The 18,346-nt window shown below is 41.5% G+C and overlaps 1 protein-coding gene across 9 annotated transcripts in view; it reads left to right on the top strand.

The window, feature by feature from the left end:
* Positions 1-18,346, top strand: part of RHOBTB1 (Rho related BTB domain containing 1) — a 92,142-nt gene that overhangs the window by 43,396 nt on the left and 30,400 nt on the right. For 8 of the 9 annotated variants that reach the window (XM_067710870.1, XM_067710872.1, XM_067710868.1 and 5 more), the window contains 2 exons: positions 8,993-9,194; positions 9,713-9,816. In XM_067710870.1, the coding sequence (XP_067566971.1) occupies positions 9,003-9,194; positions 9,713-9,816 (296 nt within the window). In that variant the 5' untranslated portion in view covers positions 8,993-9,002. Of the gene's footprint in view, positions 1-8,992; positions 9,195-9,712; positions 9,817-18,346 lie in introns of those variants that run through there. The other variant, XM_067710873.1, reaches the window with a different exon arrangement.

The raw sequence follows: 18,346 nt of genomic DNA on the forward strand, positions 1-18,346 counted from the left end.
TGACGGTGTAGATAAGCGTTGGCATGATTCCTCAACCCTAGGTAGAAAAGATCATCCTATCGTCTGATATGGAAATGTATATATTAGTTTTTAATGGAGGAGTCGAGGTTCTGGAGATTTTCCTAAAGAATAATGTATATGTTTCAATTAACTATCGCTCTGAAACAAACCACCCCGAAAGTTGGTGGCTTAAAGCAACAGTTTATTATTTCTTAGGATTCTGTAGGTTGGCTGGGTGATTCCTCAGCTGGTTTCAGCCGGTTCACTCATAAAACAACATTCAGCTGGAGGGTTGGCCGGCCTAGAGGATTCAAGATGGCCTCCCATTATGTGGCATTTGGTGATGGCCATCGGGCCGGACTGCCTCGGTTTTCCTCACTGAATCCTCATCTTCTGCTGGGCGGGCCTCAGAGGACAGCCTTGAGGTTGCTCCAGTAGCACGAAGGTGGAGCTGCGGGGCCTGTGGAGGCCTTCATTCCGGAACTCACACAGCGTCACATTCACCACATTCTTTTGGGTTGGGCCAGGAAGTCACTCACATTCAAGAGGAAGGGAAATAGATTCCATCTCCTGATGGGAGTCGCTGCCGTGGCCATATTTCACCCAGCACTGGGCTGTAAAGACAGGATTTTTTTGCTCTTAGAGTAGGATTTTGGAATTGGAGATTTCAGAGGTAAAATGTTTCTGAAGGACAGCGATATCCAGCACACGGCCAAAAGGTACGAATAGCTCCAGTACGGTGTGGTGAATGTCACTGGCACTGAAGAGGCGAAGAAGCTCTGAGGCTTGGGTGTGGGGTGCGTCATCCTGTGGACGCAGCAAGAAGACTGAGTTGGTGGTGGATGTGCAGGAGCGACGTGAAGTCCAGTAGATGGCAGTAATAATGGCGGGGGCAGATATGGGATAACCAAGCAGATGGCGTAACCTGAGAGCTAGAAGATCGGGACCACGCTGTTCTAAGCCGGCCTTGTGGAGGGCACCGGTACCCAGAGCAGTGGCCTCCCTGCACCTCACCAAGTCCTTCACTTCCCAACCTCCACAATATCTTGTTCACTTACCAGTTTTTTTTTTTAATTGAAGTATAGCTGATTTACACTGCTGTGTTAGTTTCAGGTATACAGCACAGTGATTCAGTTATGCATACATATATGTTCTTTTTCAGATTCTCTTCCATTATAGGTTATTACAAGATATTGAATATAGTTCCCTGTGCTATACAGTAGGACCTTGTTGTTTCTTTTATATACAGTAGTGTGTATCTGTTAATCCCAAACTCCTAATTTATCCCTCCCCCTCCCTTTCTCCTTTGGTAGCCATAAGTTTGTTTTCTATGTCTGTGAGTCTGTTTCTGTTTCATAAATAAGTTCATTTGTAACATTTTTTACATTCTGCATATAAATGATGTCATGAAATTTGTCTTTCTCTGACTTACTTCACTTAGTAAGATAATCTCTAGGTCCATCCATGTTGCTGCAAATGTCATTATTTCATTCATTTTTTATGGCTTAGTAATATTCCATTGTATATATATACCATGTCTTCTTTATCCGTTCCTCTGTTAGTAGACATTTAGGTTGCTTCCATGTCTTGGCTATTGTAAATGGTGCTGCTATGAACACTGGGGTGCATGTATCTTTTCAAATTACAGTTTTCATCTTTTCGAGATATATGCCCAGAATAGGGATTGCTGGATCATATGGTAACTCTCTTTTGTTTTTTAAGGAACCTTCATACTGCTCTCCCTAGTGGCTGCACCAATTTACATTCCCACCAACAGTGTAGGAGGGCTCCCTTTTCTTCACACCCTCTCCAGCATTTATTGTTTGTAGACTTTTTGATGATGGCCACTCTGACCAGTGTGAGGTGATACCTCATTGTAGTTTTGATTTGCATTTTTCTAATAATTAGTGATGTTGAGCATCTTCTCGTGTGCCTGTTGGCCATCTGTATGTCTTCTTTAGAGAAATGTCTGTTTAGGTCTTCTGCCCATTTTTGGATTGGGTTGTTTGTTTTTTTTGATATTGAGTTGTATGAGCTGTTTGTATATTTTGGAAATTAGTCCCTTGTCAGTTGCATCGTTTGCAAATATTTTCTCCCATTCCATAGGTTGTCTTTCTGTTTTGTACGGTTTCCTTTGCTGTGCAAAAGCTTGTAAGTTAGTTTAGGCTCCTTTGGTTTATTTTTGCTTTTATTTCTTTTGTCTTGGGAAACTGCCCTAAGAAAACATTGCTACGATTTATGTCAGAGAATGTTTTGCCTACGTTCTCTTCTAGGAGTTTTATGGTGTCATGTCTTATATTTAAGTCTTTAAGCCGTTTTGAGTTTACTTTTGTGTACCATGTGAGGGAGTGTTCTAACTTCACTGATTTACATGCGGCTCTCCAGCCTTCCCAACACCACTTGTCTTTTCTCCATTGTATATTCTTGCCTGCTTTGTCATAGATTAACTGAGCCTAAGTGTGTGGGTTTATTTTGGGGCTCTCTATTCTGTTCCATTGATCCGTATGTCTGGTTTTGTGCCAATACCATGCTGCTTTGATTCTGAAGTCTGAGAAGGTTATGCCTCCAGCTTTGTTCTTTTTCCTCAGGATTGTTTTGGCAATTCTGGGTCTTTTGTGCCTCCATATAAAGTTTAGGATTATTTGTTCTAGTTCTGTGGAAAATTTGATGTGGATTGCATTAAATTTGTAGATTGCTTTGGGTAGTATGGCCATTTTAACAATATTAATTCTGCCAACCACCATATGACCCAGCAATCCCACTACTGAGCATATACCCTGAGAAAACCATAATTCAAAAGGACACATGTACCCCAATGTTCATTGCCCCACTATTTACAAGAGTCAGGACATGGAAACTACCTGAACGTCCAACAACAGATGAATAGATAAAGAAGATGTGATACATATACACAATGGAGTATTACTCAGCTGTAAAAAGGAACGAAATTGGCTCATTTGTAGAGATGTGGAGGGACCCAGAGTCTGTCATACAGAATGAAGTAAGCCAGAAAAAGAAAAGCAAATATCGTATATTAACATATACATGTGAAATGTAGAAAAATGGTACAGGTGAACCTATTTGCAGGGTAGGAATAGAGACATAGATGTACAGAACGGACATGTGGACACAGGGAGGGAAGGGGAGGGTGGGATGAACTGGGAGATTAGGATTGACATATATACACTACCATGCGTAAAATAGCGAGCGGGAACATGCTATAAAGCACAGGAAGCTCAGCTTGGTGCTCTGTGATGAACTGGATGGGTGGGATGGGAGGTGGGGAAGGAGGTGCAAGAGGGAGGGGATATAGGTATGTATATAGCTGATTCATTGTACAGAAGAAACTAACATCACATTGTAAAGCAATTATACTCCAATAAAAAATGAAGCTAAAAATATGTATATTAATTCTTCCAATCCAAGAGCATGGAATATCTTTCCATCTCTTTCAGTCATGTTCAGTTTCCTTTATCAATGTTTATAGTTCTCAGTGCGTAAGTCTTTCACCTCCTTGGTCAGGTTTATTCCTGTGTATCTTGTTTTTGGACATGATTTTAAAAGGGATTTTTTTTTTTTTTTTACTTTCTCTTTCTGATATTTCATTGTTAGTGTAAAGAAATGCAACAGATTTCTGTATGTTAATCTTGTATCCTGCTGCCTTGCTGAATTCGTTCATCAGTTCTAACAGTTTTTGTGTGGCGTCTTTAGGGTTTTCATATAGAATACCATGTTATCTGCATGTAAAGACAATTTTACATCTTCCCTTCCAATTTGGACACATTTCTTTTTTTTTTTGTCTGATTGCTGTAGCTTGGACTTCCAATACTATGTTAAATAAAAGTGAGACTGGGCATCCTTGTCTTGTTGCAGATTTTAGTGGGAAGGCTTTCAGCTTTTCACTGTTGAGTATTATGTTGACTGTGGGTTTGTCATAAATAGCTTTTATTATGTTGAGATATGTTCCCTCTATACACACTTTGCTGAGAGTTTTTATCATGAATGGATGTAGAATTTTATCAGATGCTTTTTCTGCATCTGTTGAGATGATCAACAGAGGTTTTGGTCTTTTCTGTTGTTGATGTGGTGTATCACAATGATTTTACGTATGTTGAACCAGCCTTGTGACCCTAGGATGAATCCAACTTGATCATGGTGTATGATCCTTTTTATGTGTGGTTGGGTTCAATTTGCTAATATGTTGTTGAAGATTTTTGCATCTATATTCATCAAGGATGTTGGCCTATAATTTTTTTGGTAGTGTCTTTGTCTGGTTTTGGTATCAGGGCGATGGTGGCTTCATAGAATGACTTTGGGAGGGTTCCCTCCTCTTCAGTTTTTTGGAAGAGTTTGAGAAGGATTGGTATAAGTTCTCCTTTATATGTTTGGTAGAATTCTTCAGTGAAGCCATCCCATCCTGGACTTTTGTTTGCAAGGAATTTTTTCTTTTATTACAGATTCTATTTCATTTTTAGTGGTTGGTCTGTTCAGATTATATCTTCTTGATTCAGTTTTGGTGAGCTGTATGTTTCTATAAACTTGTCAGTTTCTTCTAGGTTCTCCAGTTTGTTGGAATAGTATTCTCTTATGGTTTTTTTTTTATTTCTGCAGTATCAGATATTATTTCTCCTCTTTCATTTCTTATTTTTATCACTTACCTGTTTTTAAATAAACTTATGACTTCTAGAGAGTGTACAAGTAGATTTTTCAGGCAGCATTTTTAACTGTCAGCATCCATGTCCTGAAGACTCAGTGAAAGTATGAAATAAAGTTCAAGTCGGTTTTGAGTGAGATTACAGAGCTGCACAGTATCAGGTTGCCAGTATCACTTCCGCCTAGCTATTCTTTCCCTTTTATACCTTCCTTGTCTCCCCAGATATGGATCTAAAGGCAAAAGGGTATCTTCATAGATCAGCAGGATTTATGGTGGCGAAATTTATTAACAATGTTAAAGGAATATTTATTACTCTCTTTTCCGGGTGAATAAAAATCAGAAACCAGAGAGTCATTATCCAGATGGTCGTAAGCGTGCATTCAACCGTAAGAGTGCTAGATATGGATAAATTTGAGCCCATAACAAGCAAAAGAGGATACAATTGCATAGTTTTATAATTAGACCATAATGTAATGTTTATTGGTTTATGTGTAACAGATGAATACTTGGTTTACAGTACAAGAAGAGCAGGAGTTTACACCCTTGGCTGTGACGTCATACTCTTAAAGTACTTTTTAGACTACCACTAAGTAAATTTCTACCCAAAAGGAAAGATTTGGAGCCTCGGATTTTGGAAAGCCAGCAAACTCTTCCTGGAAGTGCCCCATGTAAAGTGCATGATCCGGGCTATGAGAATTTAACTCTGCCTGCCTTTCACTTCCCTTATACGCTGTCACCTTTGCACAGAGTTCAGCACCTTTGGCAGTCACTTCGGTTTTGCACAGATTGCTAGAGATGAGAGGACCAAGGGATGTTATTCTCACCTTTGATGCAGAAATTCTTTTTAGGACTGTGCATGAGATGTGTCTATAAATAAGTAAAGTGATGATATTTTTGTAATCATGGCCTTCATCTAAAACCAGAAGGGCTTTTATCCCCCTCCAAGTCATCTTCTGTAAAAGCTACACAGCTATTCCACCTGAGCTGCCACTATCCAAATTATTTGGGGGACTTCTCTTTGGGGGGATGCTATCAGAGTACGTTTGCAAGCCAACGAGAAAACCATTGTTACAGTTTTTGTGTCATGTCTGAATTTTTACTAAATCCAAACATTCTCCCCAATTTTATGGATTGGTTCTCTTTGACTTCTATCTATCTAAAAAATAAAATAAAATTCACTCAAAAGTATAAAGTTTTAATGTCACTTAGGACATTCAAAGTAATAGACCTCAGGTTCCAGAGTTGTGAGACTCCAAGTGGAACCTGGTTTTTTCTGACATAGGCTACCCCATGGCAAGATCACCAGAATCTTGTCAAAGACTGTTGTGAAGTCCTACCACTTTTGTTCTAGGATCTAGAAGTGCCCCATAAAAATATTTTTAACCTACCTTTGCAACTCTGTTATCCTTCAGTTAACTGCGACCTCCTCTCTTCCTGTCCCCACCCAGAACTTTCTCTGCCTTCTTTGCATCAGGTCAGCTGTGCTCCATCTTGTATTTATGTGCTGCAGTTTTCAATGAATTACCCTTTAATTGCTCTACTAAAATGTATCCTTTTTATAGATCTTTATGATGATTAAGTTTATGATTTTTGCATCTAATCCTGGTCTTCCACCTGACTCAATTTTGTTGTCATCTAAAAGTATTCATTTCAGCATGATGATTATAATTTTGAAGCCATCGGTGTGTCAGGTACGGCCCTGGGGACTGAAAACATCAGTTCACCTAACCCTCACCGCGTTAGGAGATGGGTACTATCATTCCCATCTAACAGACGAGGAAGCTAGGACTCAGATAGTGCCGCTGACTTGCCTAAAGTCAAAGAAATGACTAGAAAGCAGAGAGACCAGGATTCAAACTCTCATCCATCCAAGGTAGGGTTTCCCAACCTCGCACTATGGTATTTGGGGCCAGATAATTCTTTGTTGTGGGAGCTGCCCTGTACATTGTAGTATGTTTAGCAGCACCTCTGGCCTCTGCCTACCTGAAGCCAGTAGCCCTTCTCCACACCCATTGTGACAACCAAAAATGCTCCAGACATTGCCAAATGCCTCCAGACATTGCCAAATGTTCTAGAATTTAAGCACCGCCCATCTGATGCCAAAGTAATGCTTTTGCCACATTATACTATTAAATCGAGAACTAATACAGTCATAGAATTTTAAGGCTGGATTTTAAAGAGGTTGATTTTTGGAAGCACCACACCTGGCTAATCACCAGAATTGGAGATATTTAAAGACTCTTTTCCCACCCAAGACCTTCAAAATCAGCATTTACCAGGTGGGGGACAGGTATCTATTTTAAGCCTCTTCACGGGTGTAGGATCAGATCTTAACCTCACCACACATCTGTTCCTTGAATCACTCCACTCAATTCCTGCCAGATAGTTCTCCAGCCTCGGGTTTAACACCTCCTGTGATGGTGTTATCCACATTCAGATGGTCCTAACTGTGCAAAAGCATTCTTCTTTAACATTCTTCTTCTATCTCTCCCTCTATACCCTTAATCTTATATTATCCAAATTATCATTTTTCTTAAGTCAATTGAATTAAACATGTATTGAGGGACTTGCCTGGTGGCACAGTGGTTAAGAATCCTCCTGCCAATGCAGGGGACATGGGTTCGAGCCCTGGTCCAGGAAAATCCCACATTCCGCGGAGCAACTAAGCCCGTGCGCCACAACTACTGAGCCTGCGCTCTAGAGCCCACGAGCCACAACTACTGAGCCCGCACACCACAGCTACTGAAGCCCATGTGCCTAGAGCCCGTGCTCCGCAACAAGAGAAGCCACCGCAATGAGAAGCCTGCGCACCGCAAGGAAGAGTAGCCCCCATTTGCTGCAACTAGAGAAAGCCAGCGTGCAGCAACAAAGACCCAACACAGCCAAAAATAAATAAATTTATTAAAAAAATTTTTTTAACATGTTTTGATTCCCAATTATGTATTAGGCCCTACTCTGAGTCTTTTTTTTTTTTTTTTTTACCATGGCTGTTAAGACCATTATGGACTCTTTTCAAGAAAATGACCATCCAACAGTTTTCTCAGTTTAACAATAGACTTCCTCAGAAGAGCAATCATAATACATTAAAATCTTGCATGGTTGGCCACCCATCCAGCTGCTACCAGGAAGCAGTCCGCTCTGCAACTTGTGGGGTTCCTGTTTTGGGGAAGCAGAGCTGCCAGCAACTTTCCTCTGCCTCTTCACCCCTCACCCAGCAACCCTCTTTTAACCCTTTTTGATGGTTTCAGGAAGATTCTGAAGTAGCTCCTCATTCTGGTAAAATCATTCTCTACCACATGCTCCAGATTTCTTCTCTGAAAACAGAGAGGAAGGGAATTTTTTTCAAAATCTTTCTTTATAGTGGTCCTCTTAAGAATATCTTTTAATGAATTTGATTAATAAAAATTAATGAATGAGTATAAGGATAAATTAATTTTAATAATGTATCAAGGGACTTCCCTGGTGGCACAGTGGTTAAGAATCCACCTGCCAATGCAGGGGACACGGGTTCAATCCCTGGTCTGGGAAGATCCCACATGCCTTGGAGCAACTAAGCCCGTGCGCCACAACTACTGAGCCTGCACGCCTAGAGCCCGTGCTCCGCAACAATAGAAGCCACCGCAGTGAGAAGCCTGCGCACCGCAACGAAGAGCAACCCCACCCGCCGCAACTAAAGAAAGCCGGCACACAGCAACGGAAGACTCAACTCAGCCAAAATAAATTAATTAATTAAAATAATAATAATAACAATAATGTATCCAATCTCACACTTACAGTTCACTCTTCTTTAAAGTCAAGTAGTCCCTTTCTGCTCACACTTTGGATTCTCCCCTAAGTCACCAGGATAGTTTAGAACCTACAGGAAATTGCTTTTTAATGAGAGATCTTGGATCACTGGAAGATTGTAACGGACACTCATACTGAAAAGGCTGCTTATGACCGAATGTGTAAGGTTAAACCTGCAGGTGCCCAGTCTCTTTAGCGGGTTGACGTGAGTAGCTAGTGAGCTAGAAATGTGTGCAAGCAGCCCTGACTCGCCTGGATGGAGCTCCAGTAGGCAGGTTGTGTTTAGAGAAAACCAAGGAGAAAATAACATGTTAACCGGAATCAACCGTTTGGGGTCAAAATAACAATCCGGTGTTTTTGTACTTGTGTGAGATATAAAAAGAAAAGTTGAGTTTCAGTTTGGCTTAGTAGAAACTTCCAAACTTCTGGCTTCTGCCTGGGTACCTCCAAAGAAGTACCTGGACCAAGGGAAAACCACCTGGCCCCCTCCCATCTTTGACCGCTCTGGAAAGCACCAGTGTCTTGAATGTGGTGTCCGCTCTCTTCTTCTAGAGTTTTATAAATGGACACTGACATGGACTACGAAAGACCCAACGTGGAAACCATCAAGTGCGTGGTCGTGGGAGACAACGCCGTGGGGAAGACACGCTTGATCTGCGCCAGAGCGTGTAATACGACGCTGACACAGTACCAGCTGCTGGCCACCCACGTACCCACAGTGTGGGCCATTGACCAGTACCGGGTCTGCCAGGAGGTAAGACAGACGGCGTTTCTTTAGAATCCTAAGGGTACATCATTGCTGTTGCCAGTCTGATTTTTATTTATTTTTTTGGATTTCTAGTTGCTTGATTTTTTTTTTTTTATCGAAGTCTAGTTGCTTTACAATGTTGTGTTAGTTTCTGCTGTACAGCACAGTGATTCAGGTATACCTATGTATACATTCTTTTATATTCTTTTCCATTACAGTTTACCACAGGCAATTGAATACAGCCAGTCTGATTTTTTAAAAGCAGGGGAAGGGGTTAACTTGTATATTCGAGACAAAACTCACCTTTTTAGTGTCACAAGAGAAAACGAAAGCCAGAAGGCCGACTTGGAGTGTGGCTATGGCATCCTGAGGGAGGGCTTTTGAGGCACGCGGCTCCAGGAACAGAATTAGGACTTAGCTAAGTCCTGTTAGATAGAAGGAGAACGCTAAATGCGAGTGCGTCCCGGGGGCTCTGAGGGGGAGCCTCTGACTGCCGGTGAGCATGGGTGCTGTCTCTCCTGCAGGTCTTGGAGCGTTCCCGGGACGTCGTTGACGAAGTGAGCGTTTCTCTCAGGCTTTGGGATACTTTCGGCGATCATCACAAAGACAGGCGTTTTGCATATGGCAGGTAAACCAAGACTAGTGCAGTTCAGTTCAACTTCAGTACAATTTCCTTTCCCAAACCCATCTCTGCTTCGTAAATCAACAAAAAATCACATAATATGGCCTCGAGATGTGTTGGGTTCTGCACTGTGTCTAAGAAAAGACAAGACAAAAAAAAAAGAGCAACCCCAAACAGCATTGTTTCCTGATGTCAAGAAAAGCACTCTGCGTGGCCACGTGGTTCCTCCCAGGAAGTACTTTATTTAAAACAACCAGTGCTAGTTAAACTGGACGTTTGCTGGGTGCAGATTCTGTTGTGCTCTCCAACCTTGGGCCGCTTTGATTGTTGTCTTCCTGAATAATACTTAATTTACCTTCTCTTAGAATGTTTTAAGTTTTTTTAGCACTTGGCCACCCCGCTTCAGAAGGTCTCTTTGGTCTTTTTGTGACCATACTGCAGTCTGATGTTACTTGCTTTGGGCTTTGTTGTCTGAAAAGTCTATTGTTTTTATTTGAAGGTCATTTTTAAAAAAGAAAGAAAAATATCTCTGAAGTCCTTCATAAAGGCACATTTCCAAAATGAACTGAAGCATTCATGTCTACTTTTCATTTAAAAAAAAAAAAAAGGAGGAGGAGGAAAAATCCAGTAAAGGGAAGATAAATCTAGGACATTAATATGAGTGGGAACAAGGTCAAAGTACCGTAAAATATTTAGCAACTGCTCTTGGTCACCATAACTCCAAAGGAGCCTCCGGGACTCCAGCGGTCTTAAAGTCCCTCTCAGTGAATCTGTTTGACTATCAAAATCCACATAAGGAGATTTCCTTACCCCTTAATAGTAAATGAAGACGTTTCCTTTTAAGTTTAGAAAGTTTAGAATTTAGGTCTCTGTTAACATCAAGCATCATGCTACCTCACAGGATTGGATTAGATACTCCAAACGAGTTACTCCTTTGTATTGAGATAAGCTTTTCTGAAAGGACCTCTCTTTTCTTCAAGCCAGTAGCCCTCGTAAGCCTCTGAACTTCTATTGGCATTTATCCAAGTGGTCTAAAATACTGACTAAACCGCTGAAAGGGTTTGCCCTAGTCCTGAGAAGTCGTTCACACACTGAAAGAATCTGCAATTTAGGCGTTTGTTCAAGGGGGTCTCAGAAAGAGGCATGTAGAAATAAAACTGATTTTAACGTCCCCTTGAACAACGAGAACTGTTGAACTTAATATCCAGCATTACAGACAGGTTTCTTCTTGAGTTTCCTGGGTTGTTTTTTGTTTTTCTTTTCCCTTTCCATGATGTTCTTGATTCTTATCTTAGTTGCCATTTGGGTTTTTTTCTGTTGTCTCATTATTACACACGCACAGAAATAAGAATCAGTGAACCTGCTTGTAAGTACTATGCCGTCAGATTTTGTAATACCTGTGGTTTTAAGGAAGCATAATTAAATGATGACTGGAAGCAAAGTCAGGACAGCACAATAGATTTCAAAGGACTGTTTGTACCCAACTTCTAAAAAGGTGTGGTGAATAGAGATGAGCTTACTGAGATATTGGGTTTAGCTTCCACATGCTGTCTCAACAGCTCAGTGGTTTATTGCCACTTGAAATTCATGTATTTGGGATGATGAATTCTAACTTGGTTCCACCATGTAAAACTTGTTTTGTGGTACTAGAAAGGCGGCCTCATTATCATGGGAGGTTCCTGCTTAGGGGTGATTGAATGGCACAGTGACCTTCATAGGTCTGATACTGACAGGCATCTACGCTGGGCCTCGTCCAGCTTCTTGATGTATGTCGTGCCTGTGCTTGGTCCCTCCCAACAGAAATAAGCTGGTCTCTCAGTTCAAAGTGCAGTGTTCTGGCTCTGACAGTGTTTTGCTCTGTCAACTGTAGCCATCCCCCACCCCTTTGGTGGAAACAGGACGCGCCTTCCAAGCCAAGTCTGACTCCCTGAGCCACACAGAGGGGCTCAGGAAGCCCTCCCGTGTGTCTCACCGAGCTCTCTGTGGGCCTCACTTTTATGTGCATGTCTGGCCTTGCATTTCCTCTGTCTTTTCTGATTCTCCGCAGCCTCCAGGCTTCCTGCCACAGACCCCACCACTGGTAAAGAACAAAAACCAGGGCTGTTCTGTCTCGGATTCCAGCCTCTGTCTATAAACGCTAACTATGTCAGACCACGTTGCTATAGCACCAAAAAGTTACATTGTATGGAAAAGTCTGGTAGTAGTAGAAGTTTCTTTTCCTCAGTACAGGGCTCCAACCACTGGATCTCATTGCTGTGTGAGAGCTGTTTAATTTCTGTATAACTTCCATTTTTAGCTCCCTATCATTCGTTACGGAGAAAAATCATAATTCCAGTTTCTGAAATTCAGTTTGGTTTGCAAACCTGTTTTTTCACTGATGTTTTTACTATACTTGGTATGAATTACAAGTCGGCGAGATGTGATACATTCCTGAGACTCGGAAATGTATTTGGAACCTTTTTAAAATAATTCATTTGATTCTTATGGCGACAGTGAGAGAAACCAGATTCATACCAAGATGGCTTAGACCTCGCCTTCAGTTTCCTCGGCGTCTTAGCACCAAGCTAGTTAACAAGTTACCCCCTCAAACCTCCTTTGGCACAGGCACGTTCTAGTTTGCAGGGTGGGCCAGGGTGGTACCAGTCTGCTGACTCGAATTTGCAATTTTCCTCACGTGGTATAACTACAACCAGAATGTCAAGGCTCTTGTTATAATTTAAAGGTAATTATTCAACCCATTTTTTAGCCAACTAGATTAATAGCTCCAATTCATCAAAGCCCTACAGTGTGTCAATCAAAATATCAGACGCTTTGCCAACACTAGTTTAGTTCATCCTTCCAGGAACCCTAGGAGGCAGAGATGATCTCTACTGCAGTTGAGTAGAGAGTTGAGTTCTTTTACTACCATAACCTGCCCAATAGTGAGTTTCAAAAATAGATTCAAACCCAGCTCTGCCTGACTCCTGGCTCCCACTCTTTCCATTGTGACAAGCTACCTTGACCTCATTTTAAACAGAATGCAACTGAAACCACCACCCCACATTGATGAGCTGGGTATCCATTTGCTCTTCTATATTTGTGTGGTGGCTTAGAATGAGAAGAGATCTCAAAAAGTCATCTGGTCAACCCCTTTCCTCCAGGAAGGGAGATCACCCATCCAAGAAGAAGTAGTGATAGGAGTCCTTCTGTCCGATGGACATGAAAGGTAGCAGAGTGGCATTAGCATCCTAACACTTACCTAACACATTTGAAATACTTCAAACCCCCTTTTGTCTGGAGCGAATGACTCCAACTTTTAGTAGCCTTCCTTCTTCCTACCACCTACTTTCTATCCATTTTCGCATGAACTTTTGAAGCTCTTTCCTGGATCTTTTAAAATGTCAAGAACAAAACTGTACATAGTAGCCATGACTGTGATCAGCTGCTCTTTTCTGGCAAGAAAAAAAAATAACTTCTTTTTAAAGGGATATCACTCAAGAGTTTTCCCCTAGAACTATTAAAAGAAGGAAGTGTGGACACTTAGGTACCTGGCACTGAACATGCAGGCAAGTAGGATGGGCTCTGCCTTCAACAGAATACCTGGGCCCCTCTGCCGCCATCCTACAGTCACACCACACATAAATGAGTACCCATTTTAGTGTCCACTTTCCTTGAAAACCTTCGCCATTGCTGTGTCTTGGGGTCACATAACCTTCAAACACATAAAGCCTATGGGGCTGGAGGCAATGATAACAGCAGCTCCAATTTAATCAGGGCTCCCCATGAGCCAGGCCTGTGCTCACGGCTCTACGTATCTTGTTGCCACGTCATTCTTGTGGTGACCCTGTAAACTAGGCTCATGTCACAGTTGAGCAAGCATGTACAGAAAGGGGCCAAGGTCAGATGCCTAGGAGAGAGTGGTACTGAGCTTCTCCTGGTAGTTCTGTCTGACTCCAAAGCCTGCTTCTTCCCTTGCCCCCAGGCTTTTGTGGTTGATGATGATGATTGATGGCCAACTTACTTTACATTTATTCCCAGTCCAGTCTCATTCTTACACTATTCTGTGTGGACATGGAAGACCAGCGTTCACCATCTATCACCAGCTCTAACTAATATTCCATTTGTTCCTCTTAAGTTCTTTAATACGTAGCAAATGACTTAATTCTCTGTATGCATCCATGAGTGACTAAACATGAGTCCTTTCATTTCCAGTAAAAATGTTACAACCGAGCAAACTTTCTGAGAGTGAGTGGGATGCTGGGGTACTCTCTATGGCATGTTTTCTCCCCCCAATTTTACGTAAGCATGCAGAATCACTGCATTTACCCTTACCCCGAAGAGTTTCTAGGCATATTTTCAGTACAGTTGGAACTCTTATTATATAGATTACTCTTACACACTGATTTTTCTCGTGTTTTTACGTCCAATGAGAAGTACACTACATGTTTTAAATGATAACATCAATCAGAGCCATGGTTTCTGTGTATCTGTTTAGATAAGACAGCTCTAGTTTCACGTTGAAGGCACATGTAATCAGATACAGCATGAATACATCTCATCTTGAATGCCTGGTTGAGGCCCTTTAAAAAATTCAGGACTGTGGGTGACCAGTGTTTATGTCTTTGTTTGGGATTGGCCGAAGTTGTGGTTAATGGCATGGGAAAAAAGCAAGAAACAACGAATGTGCCTCAGGAAAGTATTTTGAAGTAGTTCTCGTCCGTGGCACCTTCTAAACGCTTGGCCAGAACTAACATTCTGATGATGACTTCAGGATGGCAAACAGCCTGTCAGACAGGAAAACATATCAGGTGGAAGAGGGCCAGGGCCAGGATGAGGGTGAGGCACTCACCTTGGGTGTAAAATGTAAATCATAATAATTTTTAAAAGATAGGATCTGGGCTTCCCTGCTGGCGCGGTGGTTGAGAGTCCGCCTGCCGATGCAGGGGACGCGGGTTCGTGCCCCGGTCCGGGAAGATCCCGTATGCCGCGGAGCGGCTGGGCCCGTGAGCCATGGCCGCTGAGCCTGCGCGTCCGGAGCCTGTGCTCTGCAAGGGGAGAGGCCACGACAGTGAGAGGCCCGCGTACGGCAAAAAAAGAAAAAAAAAAAAAAAGGAAAGATAGGATCACTGTTAACTGATCTTTTCTTTCTGTCTCAGGCTCAGCATGGCAAATGTTACTGGTCCTGACCTTATTTAAAATTTTGGTATTTTGCTCATCATGGATTTTTTTTTTTACCTTAATTTTGATTTTTGAAAAAATAGTGTTCATCTGGATTACTGAGGTTTTGGGCACCTCTTTAAATTTTGCACCTGAGGCCAGTGCTTCACTCTTCACCCAAGTCCTGGCCCTGAAGGTGGACTTTATAAATGGGTAACAAATCAGCAAAGGGAGGAAAGTTCCCAATGCGGGTACTTGATGGAAAAGTCATCCAAACCACTTCTAAATGTGTGATCCAGAGGGATCTAGGAAAACTACTGCAGCTTGTTTCCCAAAGATACTTCGTCCTGCTGTGGCATAAAGGACTGAGACTTGCCCAAGTTATAGAAAACAGTAGAAAGACATTAGAAGAGCAGCTAGTTGGACCAAGGGACAGGAGTAGTTGTTCCCTAAGAGGTTCGACTAAAACTGCTACTTCTCATAGTTGATTATGCCGAAGCTACCGGTTACCTGATGTCAGAGATCTGGGGGGAGGTGAACCGGCATGTTTTGGCCCGTACCTGGATGATCCGAAAGCAGCCAGTCCTCAGGCCACGCTTTGCTAAACACTGTCACGGAAACATCACAATACTCTCTACTGAACCTCAGCCAGACGGGAAGAATCTCATGAATGCTGGAGAGAGCTTCCGAGTGAGGGAAACCGGGGAAAAAAGAGCACATACTGTGTGTGGATCCCTTGCTGTAAAATTCTAGCAAATGCAGCGTAATCTATACTGACAGAAAGGAGAACACTCGCTGCCTGGGAAAGAGGATGGAGGGAAGGAGGGATTACCAAGGGACACAAGGACACTTTCAGGGTGATGGAAATACTTGTTTTACTGACTGGGATGACAGTATGGAGAGTGTATACCTATGTCAAAGCTAATCACATTGAGCACCTTAAGTATACAAAGTTTAGTGCATTTCAATTGTAGCTCAATAATTTTTTAAATAAAATATTTTTATGGGCCGTCTAAGTAGTCTATGATATGTGAGGAAATTTTCATGGCTGACAATGTATGTTTTGATTATTTATAGAACTTAAACTTAGTTCTCATTGAAAATATCAATAGAAATCATTTGTATGAACTTAGGGGTGAAAAAAATAAGACGAGATCCTTAATAGCTGAACATGGGAAATGGAATGGTTCTGGCATCTCAAAGCTAATGATGGGACACTATCAAATTGTCCCCAAATCATGCTGGATCCCTTTTCCCAGAGACAGAGCCCTCAGCTGTGTGGATCGTAATTCACCCAAGTGGCCTGTGTCTTTGGCTGTGGTCCTGTTTGTATCTTTTTCTGAGAAGATATATTTGAGCAGGTACCCCGTGATAACTGAATAAAGGACACCACATTCCTGAAAGTTTTCCATTTCTCCATCAAATAGTAACAATTTTCTCTTTCGTAGTTGGTCCTTTCTGGAACTAGAGAATGGTGCGAGACCAAGAGAAAAAGGAGGGAAGCGTAGTAAGCCACACCACCCCAAACCTCCCCCTTTTTTGCCAAATTTTTGAATTTATAAATTGGGGCGGGGGGGAATGCCTTGCTTGAATGAGTATTCTTAAACAGAATTACATGTATTAACACTAACGTTTTTCCAACTATAGTTTGTTTCTCCTCTGGGTATCATTTCCAAGGTCTTTACAAGAATCATTTTAAAAAATAATTATATACTTATGGTACTCCATTTACCCATAGATGAGGGCATTAACTAAAACAGTTGAAAGTGGATTATTACTGCTTTGTGCTAATCCAAAACAAAAATATGTTAGACTAAATGCATACAAGTAATTAAAAATTTTTAACGTACTGGAAATTTATGGATTCTGTACTAAAGTACTCAAGCATAGGATTGCAGTCACGCCAGATCATCTGGCACAGAGAAAATATGTCTGTGCCGTGCTCTGTGCCATCCCCAGCCTACTGTCCTCCACCATCCTTCCTGCTCTGAACTCGTACATCTTGTACTGTAACCAGAAGACACAGTATCAGAAGAGCTGGGATCCCTGTGCGCAGCCCAGCCCTGTTCCCGGGATGAAATTGTCCTTGGGAAGCAGCAGTGCCAAATGAGACAGGAACAGGGCTTGGTTGATGACTGGGGTCAGTCATGTTCCAGGACCTGGAAGGATGCTGGCTGCTGCCCAAACACTGGTCACATGACTGGGAAAGACAGTCCGTTATGGTTGAGCCCAGGAAAGCATTTGTGGACCCAAAAGATGCCGCAGACATATGAATAACGTGGCCACTGAGATGGGTAAGGAGAATAAGGGACATATATACTGTTCAATGCATTAACATCGTGTGTTCTGCCTTCTTTTTACCTTTTTGCTGTTACTACTTAATAACTGCAAGCTTGACAAGTTGGGTCAAATACAGCTAAGTTTGTTGACTTTTCATCCTTGGACAAAGAGAAAACATCAGTTTGTGGTGTTTCTATACTGGAATCATCTGATGAAGAAATAGATATTTCAGCCCGTACAGTTTTCCCTTATAAATTAGGTGGTAAGAAGAAAGAGACAGCTGCTGGGTAATTCTGCAGTGTCCTCAGAGGATGCTTCTATTACCGTCTTTCAGCAATTCCATATCAATGAGCTAGTCAGCCAAAAGGGAAAGATCTCTTGATGAGAATGTCCTGCCATTCTTATTAGCTGCAATATACAAGATATGTCTTCGGTGACTTTTGAACCCATAATCGTATTTGTCTGACAATAATTGGTACCATATGGTTTACAGACCACTTTCACAGATATTTTTCTTAGTGAATCTTAACAATAATCGTATCAATAACTTTTAATTTTGACCATTTATTAGATTTCCAAAATTATTCCACTACTTTGTTCTCTCCCCAGAACTCCTCTGCCTCTCGGCCTAGAAAATATAGTTAGAAGGACAAAGTACTGAATTACCAGAAGATAAAACAAAGAAGCAAAAATCTCTTCTAAACTTATCACCTTGGTTATCTTTCTATTTTAGTACTTTTGGGGTGGGGCAGGAGAGTTGGCATGTTTTTTAAAAAACAAGATGGTCTGTGAAATAGAGGGTGTTATGTTAAGCCTTAATTCTGTGAAACTAACCCAGAATTAATCCTGAAAGTAACCTGCCCATTTCTTTATATTTCCTTTGTTTCTGGATACAATCTAATTCCTAGAAGAGATCATTAATCCATTTTTATTCTGCCATTATGAAAGTATCCAATTAGATGGGTAAATAGATTTTTAAGATAAATCCAAATCATTTAAAGATATATTTTTAGTGGATAATCTCTGCTATATACCAGAGATATTATGTAGCTATCTTTCAGCCATAATTGTCTGAAGAAATGTAATAGCTCACATATCATTTTTTCATTAAAACTTTAAG

This window comes from Pseudorca crassidens, chromosome 16 (genome assembly GCF_039906515.1).
Source record: "Pseudorca crassidens isolate mPseCra1 chromosome 16, mPseCra1.hap1, whole genome shotgun sequence".
In the NCBI taxonomy this organism is placed as follows: Eukaryota; Metazoa; Chordata; class Mammalia; order Artiodactyla; family Delphinidae; genus Pseudorca; species Pseudorca crassidens.